This window comes from Caretta caretta, chromosome 16 (genome assembly GCF_965140235.1).
Source record: "Caretta caretta isolate rCarCar2 chromosome 16, rCarCar1.hap1, whole genome shotgun sequence".
NCBI classification, from domain to species: domain Eukaryota; kingdom Metazoa; phylum Chordata; order Testudines; family Cheloniidae; genus Caretta; species Caretta caretta.
Window position 1 is genome coordinate 6662458 of NC_134221.1, and position 21054 is coordinate 6683511.

General features: G+C 43.2%; 2 protein-coding genes across 2 annotated transcripts in view; both read right to left on the reverse strand.

Annotated features, from left to right (window-relative positions):
• Positions 1-745: 745 nt before the first annotated feature.
• LOC125623630 (ficolin-2) lies at positions 746-15486 on the reverse strand. Its single transcript, XM_048823269.2, has 10 exons — positions 13282-15486; positions 9993-10106; positions 9519-9572; positions 8888-8923; positions 8333-8368; positions 7662-7697; positions 7024-7151; positions 5564-5693; positions 2858-2992; positions 746-1477 (listed from the first exon to the last, which is right to left on the reverse strand). Exons 1-10 carry the CDS (start codon positions 13361-13363, stop codon positions 1230-1232), a joined length of 999 nt encoding a protein of 332 aa, XP_048679226.2. The 5' UTR covers positions 13364-15486; the 3' UTR covers positions 746-1229.
• A 1462-nt stretch (positions 15487-16948) lies between these two features.
• Positions 16949-21054, reverse strand: part of LOC125623633 (ectonucleoside triphosphate diphosphohydrolase 2) — a 31051-nt gene continuing 26945 nt past the window's right edge. Inside the window, exons 8-9 of the mRNA XM_048823276.2 lie at positions 20223-20357; positions 16949-19273 (exon numbers count right to left, since the gene is read on the reverse strand). Coding sequence (XP_048679233.2) covers positions 19055-19273; positions 20223-20357 — 354 coding nt within the window. The 3' untranslated portion in view covers positions 16949-19054. The remainder of the gene's footprint in view (positions 19274-20222; positions 20358-21054) is intronic.

Here is a 21054-nt window from a genome sequence, read left to right on the forward strand (position 1 = left end):
TTATGAACAACATTATGGGTGGGATTTTCAAAAGCGTCTGAGTGACTGAGGGGGCCTAGGACCCATTTTCAAAAGTGAATGTCAATGGGATCTAGGCTCCTAAGTACCTATATCCCTTTAGAAACTGGGGCTTAGGCTCCTATATCACTTAGCACTTTTTTAAAATGTTACCCAAAGGGTATGTCTACATTGCAATAAAAGACCTGCAGCACGGTTGGGGCGGGCCCAGATCAGCTGACTTGGGCTCACGGGGCTCTGGCTGCCCGGCTAAAACTTGCAGTGTAGGCTTTTAGGCTTGGTCTGGAGCCTGGGCTCTGAAACCCTGTGAGGAGGGACAGTCTCAGAGGGGTTCCAGGCCAAATGCAAACTGCAATTTTTCGCCCTGCAGCCTGAATCCCAAGCCCCAGCTGACTCAGGCTCTGAGACTTGGTGTCATGGGTTTTTTATTGCAGCGTAGACATACCCTTAGAAGCACACATGCCATTGACTTTTAATGGAACTTGTATTCCTAAATCACTCAGGTCCACATTGTTAAAGGGATTTAGACACCTATCTCCCAGGCACCTACATACCTGTAAGAATCAGGCCAACAAGACACCATGCCCCTCCTGCAGAAGCCCTTCCGCATGACCTTTGTATAGGATTGCGGAATGGGGATGCTCATTATCTGGACAACAGAAACCTGCTCAGAAGGATATTCCTATGTCAACCCTAATTATCTGGAAACAAAGAAGTGCAGCCTCAGTTCCATTATAAAGAAATGTTTTATTTAGTTCTCAAAATGATCAGCAATGCAGAGCAGACAGCGTGTGAAAGATTTCCAGTTGTTCTCAAACCCTTTGATCCATAACTCTGTCTCTCCCCACCTCGCACTGCCACTAGATGAACCATGGAAAACCTCAGCTGGCAGGTAAAGTAAGGTTGACTGTGTAACAAAGTGTAACATTCTATATCCACAATAAAAAAACAAAGCAAAAGCACCACGAGGCCTGGTTGAGACTAGCTCAGATTGCCCATTAGAACAAACTTTTATTAAAGTTATATTTAGATTCGCAGCTCAAAAAAAAAAAAGCCACCATGCAATAGCAAGTCAGGTGCCAGAAGAAAGTAGCAATCTTAAGGAGAGGGGGAAGAAACTCAAAATTATTGATATACACGTAGTGGCATACAAAATAAGTTTACTCCTGTGATGCGCTCACTGCTGTGTGATCGCCTGCCTTCCTGCTGGGCTAAACGGGCCTGAATTTCATTTCGGACCGTTTGTAGGAGTAGTTGTACCCTTTGCCTGCCTGCCAGTTCACCCCGTCTGCAAAGCTGCTGTGGGCTCCCAGCCAGTACATCCCATTCAGGTTGGAAGAATGGCAGCTACTGTACCACCAGGCCCCCTTGTAGGTTGTTGCACATGCATTCGAACCAGGATCTTGCTGTCGGTCTTTAGTGGAGAACAGCATGTTGTTGTGGCCGGATAACGAATCCCCTGTGTGACGTAAATGAAACCACTGTTTATGGCAGGTCGCAGGCAGTTTAGTTCCTCAGTGGCCAAATCTAACATTCCTGGAGTCGTGCTGTCCATTTCCCCCTTTCATGAGGCACTCAGAATCCCTGGAACTATAGAAGGAAGTCTGAAGCTCAATTTAACCGCTTCCATCTGGGTTCCTGATGCAGCAGGTGCTGGGTTACATACCACCTCCAGCTCTTCTGAGGTGCAGGTATTCCACAGAACGCCTGTGGCTAAGTCACCTGACTAGGACTAGAATTGTCACACACCTCCTGGGTAACCTGGGACAAGTCGCTAGAAAGTCAACAGGAGTTGGGTACCTTAAGCCTCTCTGAAAGTGGCAGTCATAATATCTCAGCACTTCAGTTCCTTAGCTGTAAATCATAATTCCTTACCTGCACCCCCTGCCTTGTCTATTGAGATTGCCACTTCTCTTACCATGTACAGAACCGATTAACTGATAGTACAACAGTACCTGATCTCGTTTCGGTCCTCTAGGTGCTATCATGATATAAATAAACAATAACAGTACGGGCACTTCAAAAATCATGGCTGTTGACTGCAGCAAACCCAACAGGACCATGGCCAAATTCCTCTGGGGAAGGTTGGGATGAGTTGAGAATCCATTTAGAACCAGATATTATACACAGGAGCCCCGAAAATGGACCCATATCAAACCAGAGTGTGAGATCGAGTTCAGACAACAAAACAGCTAGCTCCTCAGCTCCCTGGTGGGCAGGCTCCCCAGCTCCCCAGCGGGCAGGTGGATGCCAAATAGACTGTTTGGTTCCACCAGAAATTTCACTCTATTAGTGTCGCATTCTGATAAGTAACGAAATGTCAGCAATCTGGAATTTCATATTACATGGACATTCCCTTTTCCAGTCAGTTTTACTCCCGTAGCAAGGCTCCTGTGTGAGATTGCTACTTCTTTCTGCCTCTACTCTCAGTTTAAGTCAGGTGGAGCAGCAATTCATGAACATCATAAATACAGCTAAACAAACTTTTTCTAACCTCAAAGGTCCAATTCAGGATCTATTTGAGTTTGCGGTGAACATTCAGCTCTGCTCTTCTTTTATCTGAATAACTTTCCATCTGTAATGACACTCACCTGCCATTTACCTGGACCACGTTCTGAGCTCCTGACTCAGGTAAAATGCCCAGTGACTTTGATGGGAGTTTGCCTGGCTAAGGACTGAGTAGGAGTGGGTAATAACTTCAAGATTTAGCCTTAGGAAATGGCAGAGTAATTGTAGATGAGAAGTTTAATTTACTTTTGTTGTGGGATTCTGTACACCTCCAATGGCATTGTAGCATTTCTCTGCGCTATGAAATGTAGAGACCATGTATGGCACCTACCTGCATTACCCCCAAGGAAATCTCCAAGAATCAGCTTGTAATTTTCAGTCTCTCCTAAAATTTTGAATGACTTGTACTTGGCAAATGCATGGATGTTATCGAAATCTGTGAGGTCAATGCGAAGTTCATTATCTCCTAATGGAAACAAATTGGAAAGAAAGAAAATACCTCATCACACATTCCATCCACATTTTGCATCCTTAGGAGTTCCTTCAACTTCACCTCACCTCTAATAGAGGCAAACCAGCAGCACCCTTCCCTTCAGCTCTGACACCAAAATCTCCTCCTTTCCACTGGATTTATTGCTGACCCATCCTGGATGGTAGGTTGCACCTCTTATCTTGGTTATATTTATATCTTAGTGGATACATTTACATCTAAGTGCCAGAAAAACTAGAAGCAACTATAAAGAAACCCTCAAAACCTTCGCTGGTTATGTATGACTGAATGCTAGCTGCTAAGCAAGAAGATATTTGAAATCGGTTTCATTAGCCCCTACTTGCAGAGCAATAATGACTTTTTAAGGTGTGTTGCTAATGTGTTGAAAACTTGATTGATCAACTGGTTCGGGGAGGGACAGAGAAGGGCTATGGACAACTGGAAAGAAAGTTCTCAGGAAGCCCAGATTTTGCAAAACAAAGCCTTCTCTACATTTCCTGCGTTATTTTTAGAGTTCCTGTTTGCCACAGTAAGAAAAATCAGCAGTCTCTGGGTACATGCTCTTCCTTAACTTGAGACCAAGAATCAACACCCAAACAAGAAGGGCATAAACAGAACAGCCTCTAGTGCTCTATGTTCTGGAGTCTGGTCAGTCAGTCCATCTGTCTCTCATAGGCAGGAGAAGATAGGAATTTCTGGTAAGGAATATTTGCCATTTGATTCATCACTCTATTTGCCAGGCCCTGACTGGAGCCACCAGAGCTACAGTGTTAGCTGGTCCAATGAGATTTCACAAAAGAACCCTTTTTTGTAACATGCATGTCCACTATTACCAGCATTTAACATTTTATGGCTTTGCATAGAATTAATAGTGAACCTTAACAATTATGGGATGGCAACCGTTGTGACACTATGACCCATATTCACCATAGTAATATTATTATGGTATGATTATGGCATAATTATTATGCATTTTGTACAAGAGGAGTCATGTAAGGTGTCATTGGAAAAGTTTCAGAGTAACAGCCGTGTTAGTCTGTATTCGCAAAAAGAAAAGGAGTACTTGTGGCACCTTAGAGACTAACCAATTTATTTGAGCATGAGCTTTCGTGAGCTACAGCTCACTTCCACAGTATGCATCCAATGAAGTGAGCCGTAGCTCACGAAAGCTTATGCTCAAATAAATTGGTTAGTCTCTAAGGTGCCACAAGTCCTCCTTTTCTTATTGGAAAAGTTATGATTTGCTGAATATGATTATCCTATTTGTATGCATGCATCATTTTTGTCTCTAAAGTTATGAATATTGACTAGGGATCTGTATTTCACATGTAGTTACACCTGGGTGACACCCACTAGGCAAAATGCTACCAGCTTAGACAGCTGCTTGGAAAGGGCCTATTCAAGATAATGGGCCATTAGGAAAAACAATAGGCCTTAGGAGAAGCTCATCCACCACCCAGTGAGCCTTCCTGAGAACGCTCAAGACAGCCTGTAAGTAATGGCTGCTATGACTCTGGAGTGGGATGTGACCAGACCACATGACTCTGGACTCCATTTTGGGTACCTGTATTTTTCCACAAACTGGGCTGGAAACTGTTTTTGGAACAAAGGGTTTCCTCCATATGCTAAAGCTATATAAGGCAGGAAGTGACATCATCAGTTGTTCTTCACTCCCCCACAACTGAACACCTGAGAAAAGCTCCGAAAGAAAAGGACTTGAAACGGGGGTGGGGATCCCAACCTGCAAAGCAAGTGCAGCTTGTGCCTTGAGAATCTGCGAGCCTGCTTGTATCATCAGTCAGGCCGAGAGATTGTTCATTCTAAGTCTATCCTTCTAGTATGTTAAGCTTAGTTTGCATTTTTGTTTATTTACTAGGTAATCCGCTTTGATCTGTTTGCTATCACTTATAATAATTTAAAATCTATCTTTTTGTAGCTATTAAACTTGCTTTATATTTTAACCTAAACCAGTGTGCCTTTAAGTGAAGTGTCTAGGGAAAAATCTCAGCTTGGTTACCACAAGTGTGCATATTCCTCTCCACATTGAGGGAGAGGAGAACTGAGTAATAAATTCATACTGGTTGGGATTTTGACCAGGGCAGAAAAGTACAGCTCTGGGGTCCTGGGCTGGGATGCTGGGGGTAATTTTGGCTGCAGCCTCTCTATTGTTGGTTCATATAGTGGCTGGCCAAAGCCTGCATACAACTGGGTGTGTCCCTGCCTGTGTGAATGCTGGTGGGAGTGTAGGACTGGGAGCCTGGCACAGCAGCACAGTGCAGAGAGGGAGACCAGGCTGGTGAGTCAGAGGGCTCAGTGGTACCCCAGTTCCAGGTTGCACCCCAGGGGGAACCCATCACAACTGCCACCTTAAATCCATCTCTCTCTAGGAAAACACACAACAAGGAAAGTCAGTAGCTGACCTATGGCTGGACTGTCCTTTTCCTTATCAGAGAGCCTAGTTACAGTTATAAAGAGAACACTCTACAATCAAGTATAGAGCGAGAACTTGGTGGGGAAAAGTGCACACGATGCATGTTGTTTAGTTACCAAAAGAGGTTAATAGGTGAATATTGTCATTTCCCAACCAGAATTCTGTCAGGCGGCTGCCAAAACCTCTCTTGTATGAATGCCAGTCACGGAAAAAATCCACTGAACCATCTGCCCGCCTCTGGAACACCTGTGGGGAAATGAAAGGGATGCAGATCAGTTTCTGTCCTGAACAAAGCAAGAGTACCAGAGCAGAATTTTAAAGCATCCACAGTCACTATTAAACTAGTCAAATTCTACTCTGCCTCACAGGATATAAATGAGAGCTCAGATTGGCATTTAATTACTGGTACTTATTTTCATCTGTTTTGAAAATTGACAAAGTGGATAGATGCTGTAACAGATTCATAGATTTTAAGGCCAGGAAGGTCTCCTCCATACATGGACCATAGAATCTCACCCAGTACTTTCTGCATTGAGCCCACAAATAGAAGTCTAAAGCAATGAACTAATACAATTTCACCTCTTACATGCTGGAAAGCTAAGGAATTACTTCTACATAAATAAGTGACATAAGATAGCAGCTGCGGACAAAAATGACCGATAAGGAGCTTGTGTCTACAGCCATGTTCCAGTTGTGCAAGTGAAACTTTCTGAGCACCTGGTGCCTTAGCACCAAAAAGGGAAATCCTCCCACTGCTGTGTTAATAGGCTTAACAGGGAAATTGGAAGTTAAAAGAATAAAATATTAAAAGCTGGTCAGAAAATGCAGTCCCATTGAAACTGAAATGCTTCATAAAATTGTATTGAATTCTCAACCTCTTGTACTATATATTATAATATAAACAAAGTCAAAATCAAAATGACACACTTGTGCTGATATTAGCTAAATGAAACGTTTTTGATTGATCCAAAACAAAACAAAAATCAGAATATTCATTTGGAGAATTTTAAAATTTTCAAGTTTTATTCTGATTTGTAAATAAGCCAAATTCTGCAATTGTGAATTCCTAGTGAAACAGAATTCCTCTGCATTGCACATATTTTCCCTCCTCTTTCAACTCCATTTAACACAGTGGACTATGGGGTTTTTCTTTTATATGGCGATAGGTATTGGATACAAAGGTAACCAGAACCTGTAAGACCTCACTCCCTTAACACCATCAGCTCCTCACTTTTTTCCTCACCTTGTGCACCTCCTCTTCCCCCAAATTCTAACAGAAGAGATTTAAACAAGCTCCCAGTTCAGCCTCAATTTTATCTTAAACACACTGCCAAGATGAGAAGTTTCTGTTTGAACTCCTGCTCCTAGTGAACATGTATCACTGGGACAGCACAAAGAAATAGATTTCATTTTCAACCAAGGTTACAAATGCCTTCACATGGTTGATGTCCTTTCTAGGAACTGACTTGTTTGAGCAAACCCTTGGCCCCATCCCACGCCCTGTGAAATCCATCAATGATTTGCATTGGCTTTGATGGCAGCAAGAACGAGCACTCCATGATTTGTTCTCACTTACTATCCATCCACCTCCGTCTGTGTCCATGTCACACAGCACAGTCGTGGCATTACAGTCATGGGGGTAGATGGTGTACCAGCCGCTCATGATGTTCCCTCTGGTTAACAGCTCCTTGCAGTTCTTCGCTCCTGGAGAGGATGGTAATTTAATGTTATAAATAAATTACTTGCTGGAATGGATAATTACACAAGCATCATTGATCCCTTTTCAAGGAACTAGGAATTTCAAATAGTTGTCTTTTCCAAACCCTAGAGTACTAGATTTCTTTTTAAACAGCTTTCCTAAGTCCTGACTCCTATTTGAAAAGACATCAGCAAAACGGTACATTCCCGATGAAACTGACTCCTTCAGACTTCATATAGAAATGTACACAAGGATCCACAGTGGCTTTTAGTCATTAGCCCATTTTACAGGATTACCTGCTTGTATTATAGTCAGGAGGGTTTCTGGTATAACAAATGCATGTAAGTCAATAATGCTAACATAGCAGAAAGAGGTGTCAGTTACACTAGTTGCTACAGAAGTCGGAATGAATTCCAAGCACCTTTGACTGTGTCTCTACCCTGTGAGCTGACCTCCAGGTCCCTTGAATGGGATGAGTTGACAGCTCAAGTAATGTGATTCTAGGAAACACTCACCTGTCTTACAGTGTACGTCCTTCAGCTCCTCCTCAGCTGTTCAGGAAGGCAAACAGAAGGAAGGGGGATTGAAACCAGGAAAAGAATGATATTTTCCTAAACTCCTGCTCAGGCCACAAGGCATGTATGTATCATGAGTTAAGAGACAGTAAAGCATCTTAACGCATCTCTAACCCCAGCTACCAGTATGTGGAGACAAGTCCTTCCCTAGACAAAGATCAGTGTCCTAAATTCTCTCCAGCCATAGATTTTACTTCCCACACCCCCATCCATAAAAATAACATCCAGTTACACCTTACCTAACATTCTTCACAAGCTGGGAAATATTCAGGCAATTGTAGGGTGTGAAATACATTTTATCCCTTTAGTTCCTTCTGCACCAAAGTAGCATAATTTCACACATTGGCTGTGATCTGAGCCTCCCCAAACTTTCAGGGGAGATCAGTTCTCGATCCAAATGCAGATGCACATATGACAGCCCATGCTCATCTCTAATTATTGAAGTTTTTTCACACTCTTGGATAGCTCATCAGCTCCAGGGATATTAACAAATTCAGTATTGTGTGCAAACAAATTGCACTCTGAAAGTTTCCTGAGAGGTTCAAGTGTACTTCTTTTAAAATGAAATCAAATTATATTCTTGCCATAAAAGAAATTGCAGATGTTCTTACTTATAGTTCCAGGTACTCCACTGTCTCCTTTATCTCCTAAAAACACCAAAAAACACACAGGAACAAATCATTACACAGCCAAGAGACAGCATCCTGATCTGAGTGCTCATCCCAGCATTTGTTATTAATTCCATGTTGGTGTAAAACCCCAGTTCCCCTACATCACCCCATAAAAAAAATATTAACCCTTCCAGAGTTTGATAAGTGTGACACAGAGGAGAGAGGGCCAAATTCTTTTTCACATCAGTGCCACCCCCCTGACTTCATCCGAGTTGAACGAGTACAAATAAGAGTGTAATTTGGGCAACTGTGTATGGTGGGGTGGGCTCTTTTTATTTTATTTTTGAGGTGAAGGCTGGAATTTCCAAAGGAGACCAAAAAAGTTAAGTGCCCAACTCCCATTGACTCTGGGACGCATTGGGTGCAGAGTTCTTTCGAAAAACTCTTAGCATGTCACAACTGCACTCCCTACTGACTCAGTTTCTATCACTAAGGATAACAGCATAAAAGACAGGAGTATAGCTCAACAAGTAAAAATTATTGGAGGTCTCTTACCTTTCAGACCAGGAACACCAATGTCACCATTCTCTCCTGGTGGAAAATGGAAAGAATGAACAGAGACGTAGCAATCTCAATGAGAGCTTAGAACTGAGGTTCTATTGGGATAAGAGCTGGGTGAATACTGAAAACACAGATCTATGAATTTGTTTGTGAAAAAATGGCCCAAAATGTCATTAGTGTCCATTCAATGGAGTCCGACTATTTGCTGTTCATGAATATTTAGATCATTGCTAGTATTAATGAAACTACTTACTTGTCCTGCAGACTGCATGAATTCATACCAGAAGTTCTTCAGTCATCACTCTCATATTAAAAGGTTTCAGTCAACTAGATCCCGTGACTCCACATCATAAATTACCAATGCCTGTAGCAAGCATTTCACAAAACAGCCAGCGGCTGAGAATACTTTGGTGAACACCAGGAATAATGGATACATTCTTAGCAATTAGGAACAGTTCATGAGTGAGTCATAAAACAAAGAGAGGCCTAAATTTGATTCATGCTCTAAATTGAGAGAAAGATGGGAGGAGGGGTATTGTTAAATGTTTCATAAAAGGAAAATTCAAATGTTAAAAATTATTTGATGGTAGTTAAACAAATTTACTTAGTCTTTTTATTACTTTACCTTTCTCTCCAGCTGGTCCCATCTTCCCAGAGCTCCCCTGAGTTCCCTTTTCTCCTACAAACACAGAGAATGAATTTAAACATTTTATATTTTCAAACACAGAAGAAATTAGAACAGATCTGAGCTCCCAATTCTACCCTTTCTGGCTGAATCCTCAGGCAATGTAAAAGGACACTGAAGTGAATGGAACCAAGCCAGTTTTCATCAGTTGATGATATTGCTCAAATCCTGCATGTAATTTACATGGTCTTTTAATCAGCAACACTATGGTTATATCCGATGAAGTGAGCTGTAGCTCACGAAAGCTTATGCTCAAATACATTTGTTAGTCTCTAAGGTGCCACAAGTCCTCCTTTTCTTTTCGCAGATACAGACTAACACGGCTGCTACTCTGAAACCTGTTATTTATTGAGTAATTCATGTTTGTGCCTGCACCATCCAAAGCCAATTCTCACTCAATGCTGAGGAAAGTACCTCTCATTCCTGCAGATCCGGGTTCTCCTTTGAGACCTGTGGCACCAGGAACACCAGGGCATCCTTGCAGAATAGCGAGCTTCTCATTACCACCAAGACCCACCATTTTCACTTCTGGAGACATAAAATAATATTTATCAGACACGGAGGATATGGGATGTTTTGCAAATGTGAATTCCAGGTGGAATTCTCTGTGGCTCCCACTGTGGAGGGCTGCAGAAGAATCTTCTTTGGACCGTGGGGGAAGGTAGAGTCAGAGTGGAAAGCCTCTGCCCCAAACTCCCTGTCAGGCTGTGGGTTTTCTGGCCTGTCCTCTCAGTCCATATTTCCTCTTGCTCGCAAAGTGAAGTTTCAAGAGCTTCCATAGTCCAGACTGCATTGAGATTTGCATTTAAAGACGGGATTAAGCCTCCTTCTTACATATGTGTCATGTAATTTATCATCCCCAAACTTACAGCACTAATTCGGTGCATAGAATGGAGTTTCTGCGAAGTCCACTAGTTTGAGTTATAATTGTTTAAAAGTCAGCCCTTAGAAAAAGAAGTTTAAAAAACAAACACTTTGGTCCCTCTAGTAAAGATGAAGAAGGGGACATGGGGGTGGTATGTTCATGACACCTGCATAAAGTAAAGATGATTTCATCCATGATTTCAGAGATGATATTACATTTAAACATGGCAAATCTTTAACACAGTACAGGCAGTCCTTGGACTCGTAACACAATTAGTTCCTGAAAATTGCGTTGTAAATCGAAACGTCGTAACTCAGAACCGCAATCCACTCCACTGTGGGACTGAGCCTCAAAGTCTAAACCAATTGTCTTAAGTCAAAGCAGGGTGTAAATTCAGAAATGTCATAAGTGCTGTTTGTTGTAAGTCGAACGTTGTAAAGTCGAGGACTGCCTGTACAGTACATGACCATGACAGTCCTTCATTGTGTGAACAGCAGTTTTCAAAACAAGGCTGCAGGAAAGAAAGGGGTAAAAGGATCAGATCTTCAGCTGCTGTAAACTGGCAAATTGACTTCAGTGGAGCTTTGCCAATTAACACCAGTCCATCTAGCCAAAACACTGATGCATTGACATCTCCTGCTGGAGAGTGAGTTTGTGTGTGTATGGGGGTGGGGGGCATGTGAGAAAACCTGGATTTATGCAGGAAATAGCCCGACTTGATTATGTAAAGAGTTGTCACTTTGGATGGGCTAGCACCAGCAGGAGAGTGAATTTGTGTGGGGGGGTGGAGGGTGAGAAAACCTGGATTTGTGCTGGAAATGGCCCACCTGTTGATCACTTTAGATAAGCTATTACCAGCAGGACAGTGGGGTGGGAGGAGGTATTGTTTCATATTCTCTGTGTATATATAAAGTCTGCTGCAGTTTCCACGGTATGCATCTGATGAAGTGAGCTGTAGCTCACGAAAGCTCATGCTCAAATAAATTGGTTAGTCTCTAAGGTGCCACAAGTACTCCTTTTCTTTTTCCTCCAAACAGAAATTGCCAACATTACAACACATAGGAAACTTGAGGTGTGAGAAGCATGTTTTGAGTCTGGGATTCTGCTTGGAAGTTGTTCGCTGATGGCTTTACTGTTCTTTTCCCTGTTTTCAATGTCTGTGTTGGTGATGTAACATATTGGTTAGTATCTCACCCTTTCTTACCAGAGCTTTTAGTTTTTTACAAGCTGGAAGCCATTTGTGAAGGTGATCTAGGAACGAGGTTTATACAAGAATGTGTATTAAGAGGGGGGATTTAAATATATATAACATGTTAGAAAATTCCAAGTCTTGAACATTTTAAAATACTTTCTGAACTGAAAGTCTGTGGAACAATAGAATGGATTGAAAATTAACAGCCGCGCCTCTGAATTTCATGGGTTCTGTTGGTTTATAGCAGCCTGAACCTGCAATAAAAACTATCCATCCCCAAATAGCTCAATAAATGCAAGTCTGTATGGGGAGCAGGAACGGCTTTCCCAGCTACTTGTATCCAGGTGCAGAGGGTAATAGAGCCTGTAATCAGCATCTTTTGGTGCACATGTTGTACTAAGGTGCCATTTATAAATGTTGAAGAGATGTTATAAGCACATTAGAAACCCATGTAGTATGTGTTATAGATGGTTCTAAACACATCAGCAGAAGATGTTATAGATGGTTTTATTCAAAGGTTTATTACAGTAAATAATCATTCATATTATTGATTTAAGACGTGGTAAGCACCCCATTGACTTAACAGACTCTATAACAATCTGTAACCATAGACAAGCCTTGTATTAAAACAAGTTAATCATGTAATAATGGAACCTTAATATAAAAGATGACTGTGTTTTGTATGTGCTTTAGTACAGCTGCATTTTCCTCCTTATTCTAGATTCCACATTAATTGCAAAACTCTGGGTAGTACCTCCCAGGGGCAAGGGAATGAGGAAACAGTGTTGTGTGGCCCATACATTGGCTTTGTGGGGGCTGGCACATAAGCAAGTATTTGATTTCATGAGGATGATTAATGAGCCAGAATTGGAGCAGCTTGGGATGCTATTGGAGATGGTTTCATTTTGAGAAGGGGAGTCTTTCAAGGTTCCGTCTTAGTAACTGGGAATTTTTCAGCCTTGTCTCCCTCATCCCCACCTCCCCAGGTCTGCCACAGCCCAGGGAAGATCCCAATACTAATGGGAGAAGCTGGAAGCTATGAAGTGAGTCTAATGTGTCTGGTTCCTCCCTGTTCAGAGCTTGGCTGTATTGTGTGTGATCCCCGCTGCTCCTCAGAAATCAGCAGAAAGTCCTCTCTACGTGCTCCATGGAGTTAGGGCCCCCTGGCTCTGGGGTAATGAGGGAATGGAACTAGGGGGGCAGATGCTCCCAGCAACATGCTCCGTTTGGGACCTAGGGAATTTCCCATCAACACTAACTCCCCCTCCAAAGCATCCCCTTCCCAAAGAGGAACAGTAAGGCGGATAAGCATGGCGGGGTGGCCACTCAGAGAGCCATGCTACTGAGAAGCATGGGGGAGGCTGTGCAACACTATGGAGAAGCTTCCTTTCTCCACAGTTCTCTGGGGTTTGGAGGCTGGGACCCTGCTCCCCTAGCTCCCAGATTCCTCTCTCCTAGGGGGAGTATTTCTTAGAAATCCCATGAGATGAACTGTGCCTGATTCCTTCGCCCTGATTCCCCTTCCTGAGACCTCACTGCAGGCGAGTCTTCAGTGGTGCTTCACCATCAGGGGTGGACATTAACTACTGCAAAGTAGCTAGTCGGACCCATGTTGTTAAAAGGTAACAGCTTTGTTCCTCACTCACCTGGGCAGGTGTCCTGAGCCTCACAAACCACAGCTGCTAGGCAGAGTACGGCGAGGAGGGTTTGCTGGGCAGCCCTCCCCATGGCCAATTGCTGGTCTCCGCAACGGCAGCTCCACTCGTCTTCTCACTGCCCTCTCCTCTGCTTTAGCATTTCAGAGCTGTGAGAGTTTTCCAGGCAACACAAATTATAATATTAAGCTCCACCTCTGACCTCTCAGTCTCCTCAGCCAGTCTCCATAGTCCAGTTTTTTCCCCTGCCGAGATCACTGTAGAGGAAGTGTTGCCACCTGGGTGCAGGGAAATCCTCAAAAGGGTTGACACTTTTTTTTTTTTTTAAATATAAAACCTCCTGTGGCCTTCTGGTTCCAGTCTTCTGGTTTCCCTTTGGTGAGCCGGGGGATTTACACTGAATGTAGAGCTGTCGGGGAGAGGGTTATTAGGAGCTTAATTCCAAAATTCTGAGGAACTAACCCACACCTAAGGAACTAAATACACCTCCGACAAGTCACTTTCATGCAGCGGGTACTGTATAACTGGTTACCACATTCAAATCTCTTGCCCTTTATAAATCAGCAGCAATGCCCAGCCATGCTCTGGGTATTTGCATAATTTTGGTCACACACATACACATTTGTATTCTGCTCTGTTCAGGTTCTTATACCAGGCCCATCATCTTGGTGTGTGAGCACCTTCCAGAGACGCATTAAGCCTCATAATATTTGGATTCTTCCTAATGGACTGTGCCACCTGCTTTAGGATCCAAGCCAAACAACACTGAAATTAGTGGAAACCCTCCCATTGATTTCAATAGATCAGGCCCTGAATAAATACCCACCAAGAGAACAACAACCCCCTTCTGTGGCAGGTATCTTAAAAAAAAAATCCTCAATTCCAAAACGTTTGGACTATTAGCACATCCTGGCTCTGAAGGCCACATCTTGTGGATATCCAGATACATAGTGCACCAAGGCAGACACTAACCAGCCAAGGTGTTTTTCATCCAATTTTTGTCACTGTTTTGCTCATCAAGGAATCCTGCTTGGTGGTGGCATAGTTGTAAGATCTCTGATCAGGTTAGATAAGCATTTAGAAACCCATCCTGTGAACTCTGGTTCATCTGAGTAGTCTAACTGAAATTAAAGGGATGAGTCACATGAGCGAGGGTTTGCAGGACTGGGCAGTAAGAGACTCCCTAGTGCGCCTTTACCTAGCACCTGAGCAGAGCACAGGCAGAACAGGAGGTGGGTTAGCACTCTGAGCCAGCCCTCAACCTTGACAAGAGCCATGCTTCATATGGACACCAGTAAAGGTGCCTGCCGTGATGTATCCCTTTTGGTCCTTTCATTTCTCCCCCTGGTTCCCTATAGATTGGAGCCCTCTTCCTTGAGACCAATGCACAGCCTGCTATCCATCTCTCTGCTGTCAGAACTGCCTTCTTCCACTAACTCCGCTGTGTCTACCTGCTACCATTTCCATTCCTCCACCTTCTCAGACTTGCTCCATGGCAGAACTCCATAAACAGGGAAGTTTACATCTTTTCCTCCACACCAGTCCCCCTGCTCCTGGAAACCCAGTTTGTTGCCTCTGCCACATGCTCAGTCTTCACTGGTCCAAAAACAGGTGTTCTGAGGTTTCTTTGGAACCTGGGTCTCTCCTGTAGCAGGATGACGTGAAACCCATCCCTTCAATGTTCTTACGTTACCTGGCTCTGCTCCCTCAGGGCTGATTGCACTAATGTTATTGGGGGGGACTGAGTTTTCAGGGAGATTTGTTTTATTGTTAAGAGCCTTATTACAGCAGTAAGAGCACTGGCTACTACCCAAGTTCCTTTCCTTCCACTTAACACTAGAAGGCAAAAATAGATTTAGTAGGACACAAAGGGAGGGAGGCACTGAGGGATTTACATCCATATTAATCTGCCTAGTTTACGAAAGGAAACCTATCTTTGTTTACAACAGCTGGAGATAGGGTATGGATGGACATGACCCCTGCTGGAATGTGATTGCAGTGTTTATCCCCAGGGCGATATAGAACAATGAAACATTGTGGAACTCAGCGTGGAGGAAATGTCAAAGAGTGTCTTAAAGTTCAAGGATTTTTACAAATGTTCTTTGCAAGTGTTGTAGCTGCATTGGTCCCAGAATATGAGAGACACAATGTGAGTGAGAAGAAAAGGAGGACTTGTGGCACCTTAGAGACTAACCAATTTATTTGAGCATAAGCTTTTGTGAGCTACAGCTCACTTCATTTGGAAAGGAAGATGATGTCTGTCTGTATCTGTACGAGTTTTTTCATGAAGTTGATAGATTTCCACTCCATACGGCTAAATGCAGTGCCTTGCATAATGACAGGTTTCAGAGTAGCAGCCGTGTTAGTCTGTATTCGCAAAAAGAAAAGGAGGACTTGTGGCACCTTAGAGACTAACCAATTTTTTTGAGCATAAGCTTTCGTGAGTGAGAGAATATCTTTTATTGCCTTCTGTTAGCAAGAGGGACAAGGTTGTGAGCTACACAGAGCTCTTCTTGTTCACGAGGCCTGGTTGAGACTAGCACAGATTCCCTATTAGAACAACTTTTTATTAAAGTTATACTTAGACATGCAACTCAAAAACAAAAAAAAAAGATGAAAAAAGATCGTCAGATGAAGTGAGCTGTAGCTCACAAAAGCTTATGCTCAAATAAATGTGTTAGTCTCTAAGGTGCCACAAGTCCTCCTTTTCTTTTTGCGAATACAGACTAACACGGCCGCTACTCTGAAACCTGTCATTAAGTGACATAGGAGCCTAAGCCCCATTTTCTGAAGGGATATAGGTATTTAGGAGCCTGGATCCCATGGAAATTCACTTTTGAAAATGGGTCTTAGGCTCCTCAGTCACTTAGAGACTTTTGAAAATCCCACCCATAATATTGTTCATAAATGTACATTACAGTAAGGCTGCTCAAACATTTCTGGGGCAGCTCATGCTGTTCTCAAGCCCACAGGTGGAGTGTCGGGGAGGAAAGACCTGGGGGCCAAGTGAAAGCTGAGGTAGGAACCTTCAGTTTGCTCTTTTTTTTGTTTGTTTTTGAGTTGCATGTCTAAGTATAACTTTAATAAAAAGTTGTTCTAATAGGGAATCTGTGCTAGTCTCAACCAGGCCTCGTGAACAAGAAGAGCTCTGTGTAGCTCACAACCTTGTCCCTCTTGCTAACAGAAGGCAATAAAAGATATTCTCTCACTCACGAAAGCTTATGCTCAAATAAATTGGTTAGTCTCTAAGGTGCCACAAGTCCTCCTTTTCTTTTTATGTCACTTAACACTTTTAAAAAATGTTACCCAAAGGGTACGTCTACACTGCAAAAAAAGACCTGCAGCACAATTTGGGCTGGCCCAGATCATCTGATTTGGGCTCAGGAGGCTCAGGCTTTGGGGCTAAAAATTGCAGTGTAGTTGATCAGGCTTGCACTGGAGCCTGGGCTCTGAAACCCTGCGAGGAGGGAGAGGATTTTTATTGCAGTGTAGATGTACCCTGACTGACTTAGAAGCACAAATGCTTTTAATTTTGGAGCTTGTGTTCTTAAGTCACTCAGGGCCTGACTGTTAAAGGTATTTAGGCACCTAAATCCCAGGCATCTAAATACCTGTAAGAATCTGGCCAAGTCAGTTTTGAAAATCACACCCTAAAGTCTTTAGTTGAAGGATTACATTTTATTTTATTTTATCCTTTCCATTTCTTTGAAAGCAACTTCCTCAATAGCACTGGGCTCTTTTACAAGAGTTTGAAAGTACCCATGGCTTTACCTAGGGCAGGGCTCTCAACCTTTCCAGACTGCTGTATCCCGTTCAGGAGTCTAATTTGTCTTGCGTACCCCCAAGTTTCACCTCACTTAAAAACTACTTGCTTACAAACTCAGACATAAAAATACAAAAGTGTCACAGCTCATTGTTACTGAAAATTGCTGAATTTCTCATTTTTACCATAGAATTATCAAATAAATCAACTGGAACATAAATACTGTAGCACATTTCCGTATACAGCATATAGGAGCAGTATAAACAAGTCATTGTATGAAATTTTGGTTGGTACTGACTTCGCTAGTGCTTTTCACGTAGCCTGTTGTAAAACTAGGCAAATATCTAGACAAGTTGATGTACCCCCGAAAGACCTCTGCGTACCCCTGGTTGAGAACCACTGACCTAGAGAACCACCGTTTCTTCCTAGGATTGATGTCACTGTATGAAGGGTTAGTACCAAGAATTATGGTAAAGCAGCAGAGACAATGATTGGCCAGCGATGTGTCATCATTCCCAGAAGCACCATGTTCCAGGAATACTGGAATAGCACACGACACTAGAAGTGCTCAGGTATCATTGCAGCCCTCCAAAGGAAATTTGGATGTTGGAATATAAACTAACCGCTTAACTTTAATCCTGGTCTAATGGATAGGTCATTGGACTGGAAATCAGAAGATCTGGCTTCTATTCCTGGCTCTGCCACTGACTGGATGCATGATTTTGGGCAAGTCATTTCACCTTCTGGGCCTCAGTTTCCCCTCCCACCTTTTGTCTTTCTTGTGTACTTAGATTGCGAGAACTTTGGGATGGGCTGACTCTGTGTGTTTTCACAGTGCTAGCACAGTGAGGCCCTGATATTGATTGAAACCTCCAGGTGCTACCTCAATACACATCATAATACCACCAAAGCCAGAAACAGATCATTCATTTTTGAAGATTCCCACTAACAAGAAAGGAGGAAGCTGTCAGGAAGATGAGCATGGATATTTTCTTTGTTAAAACTAAGATGCTGAAACAATCAGATAATTACTACCAACACTGAAAAGCTACTTTTGTAATTGGAACATGACTGTGAACTGGCAGTTACATTACAGCTGAATTTTAAGGACGTTCAGTTCCCAATCAGTGGACATAGGATCTGCTCTTCTGGGCGGGAACAGCACCTTGTACAGCAAATTCTTTTCACAATCTGATCATATCTTCATTCTGCCCTTCTAGAATTGACAGGAATGTCCTGGTTCCATTGTGATGACAATCGTCATATTAGTGTGCCGCTTCGCTTTGAGGCTTGCTCAGGAAGCCATTTTTCCTGCAAAAGCTACTGATTGTGGTCTCTGTGGGCCAGAGTTTCAAAAGAGCGCAAGGCCAGATTTCCATTATTTTCAGATTTCCAATTGATTCTGCTATCCGCCACCACAGTGCAAATCCGAAGTAACTGACTGCCAGGGAGATACCCCAGAGTACCTCAAGGAGTGACTGAAATCCGAATCTCTTCCACTGGGATCTGCCTCCTCAGCTCCACAGAAAACAACTACTAGCATGTACCCAGCATTCAGGGCTAGTTACCAGGCACTTTCTATGGCATCAGTGTAAACTACATGTTTACAGCCAGTCTGGCTTGGGGGGAGGCCCAGCTGGCTGAGCACCATGCCGAACTCTGGAAGCCCCATCTGGCTGTTTGTCTCTTGGAAAAGTGATTGGATGAAAAAAATTAAACACTAAAGAGCTTTTTCTGACACCTATGCAACAGCTCTGCAGCGTCTCATATTCCACGGGTCCAGGAAATTGTGTAGCTTGCCAGCTAACTGCAATCCCAGATTTCCTGCAGCATGAGAGTTGCTATCTCTATTTGCAATGCTGAAGCCTAGTAGCAGCCCACCAAGTCTCAGAAATCTCACAGGAGAGACCTTCGTCTCTTCAGGCCACTCCTTTGTGTGCTCTCATTCTATCTGTCCTGTAATTGCCCTCTGCTGAGAGCTGACAACCCCTGGGACAACAGTCAGAGTTCTTCCACAATGCTGTCCTGCCCATTGTCCTTAGCCATCACACGGTATGCGATGCGTGTGAAGGAGCCCGTGAGCATCAGGACAAAGAGGATGAAGAGCAAGGGCCAGATCCCATATTCAATCCCTTTCAGGGAGCTCGGCTTATCCTCTGGGATGGTGTTGGTCAGATTCAGCATGTACCCAAGAGCCCAGCCAGCTGATATGTTACCAACCTAATGAAACAAAACAATAGAGTAAGACTGGGTTCGTGGCAGGTGACTAGTGATAGGTGAAGCCCAGGGCTGGAGGCTCAGACAGATATCTCAATGCCCAGACCCAACGCTTAGTTAATTTTATCCTGGTCTCAAAATTGGGTTAGAAGACTCAAAAGACCAGGCTTTCTCAGGAGATTACTAGTTTCTGAAGGGCACTTCTGCTTCCAGTCCTGGCCAAAGGCAGGAAGGGAAGGGATGTGACTTTTCTTTTAAAAGATGTGTCTAACCAATCTAACCCTGCCCCCCAGATTATTCAAAATCTGAACCCAAATTTCACAGCTGGCCCCCGGCTCTGTAACAGACCACACAAGCTCTCCAGATGTGAACACTCCCAAACTTTGCAAGGCATTCAAAAACCAGAAACAGACTGGGATTTTTTTTGACTCAGGCCCATCTCTCAACTCAGAAAACCATGAAGATGTCTTTTTGCCCTTAGTTTTAAATTATCTCCAGGCCACCTTCCCTGATCTACCACCTTGAATGGTGTCCTGCACCCCACGATACACTGCATTCTAATAGAGGACTAGTTGCTCAATGTTAGGGTTGGAATTTTGACCCATTCATTCGTGATGTCTGTCAAGTTTCACAACAGTGACTGACAGAGATGATCATCTTTCTGTGGCTTAGTTGATGGTCCTGCTTGTCAGACTAGTCACTTTATTTTATAAAAATATAGCACTGGGGTATAGCTGCATAGCTCAGGTTCTGAACGTTTGGACTCATTTCTTATTTTATCCACACTATTTTTCCCATCACCTTTGCCTGGGAGGAACTGCTGCCAGCCAGGAATGACAGCATCCGTGTAAGATATCTCAAAAATGATCATGGGAGAGGACATATCCCTCCCAGGCACTGTTAGCTACCTCCCCACAGACACATCTGTTATCTAAAGCATCACATTACTGACCTTCTCCTGGAATGTAATCTGGCCAGAGCTGTCCAAGTCGAACAGGAATCCCCTTGTACTTAGATGGTAGATGAACGTGGATACGGAACAGTGATCAGCAAGACTGTCTGGTTGCATCTGGAACCTCTTGCTCAGCTTAACAGCATTTGCAAAAGAAGTTAGACAAGTAAATATTCACTAACTGCATTTCCGAATGCTCCTAATATGGTAAAATCCAGTCCTTGTTGCTCTGTGCCACCAGTTGCTGAATTGCAACAATGCTCAGGAATGCTCTCAAGCGTCTTATTTATGGCTATGAAGTGAATGCTTCTTTCAGCCTGCTAAGCTGAAGACTTTTAGTTCACCCTCAGGGAAGGGAGAGACCCTCCTTCATCCAAATCACTTTACATTTCATTTTTGTTTGTCTTTTCAAAGAAAAAATCTCTTGAATTCCCCATGGAAGGATCTCCATGGACCCCCTGGGTGTTGAAGGACCTCATGTCATGGGGCGCTCCATGTGGGAGGGAACAAGAGGATGAGGACAGTTTTGTATGGAAAGAAGAGTAACAGGAGACATAAGTATGTAAAATACAGGAGGGCCAGTCAAAATCCCCTTTCTACTCCTTAATACAAAGGAATGAGTACTTGACTAAATGAGAAGCCCAGGGAGAGGAGCTTGGATCACAGCTCCCATGGGTGACCTCTCTCTTCTGCATAACACTGTACAGATTATATCAAAGTCAGGGACCCTATTTGTTCGGCACAATGTACCTATTCTCCAATGCTGAGCAGTCTTTGGAAGCCACAGAGCAACCACAAACCACAAAGCTAATAAAAATGAAAAATACAAAAC

What these genes read in the sequence shown, in the direction of transcription:
- LOC125623630 (XM_048823269.2), bottom strand. Translation starts at nt 13,363, where the DNA reads ATGGGGAGGGCTGCCCAGCAAACCCTCCTCGCCGTACTCTGCCTAGCA. An exon ending in GGCTCAGGACACCTGCCCAG is followed by an intron (nt 10,107 to 13,281) that starts GTGAGTGAGGAA and finishes TTATGTCTCCAG; the next exon opens with AAGTGAAAATGGTGGGTCTT. An exon ending in CGGATCTGCAGGAATGAGAG is followed by an intron (nt 9,573 to 9,992) that starts GTACTTTCCTCA and finishes CTGTGTTTGTAG; the next exon opens with GAGAAAAGGGAACTCAGGGG.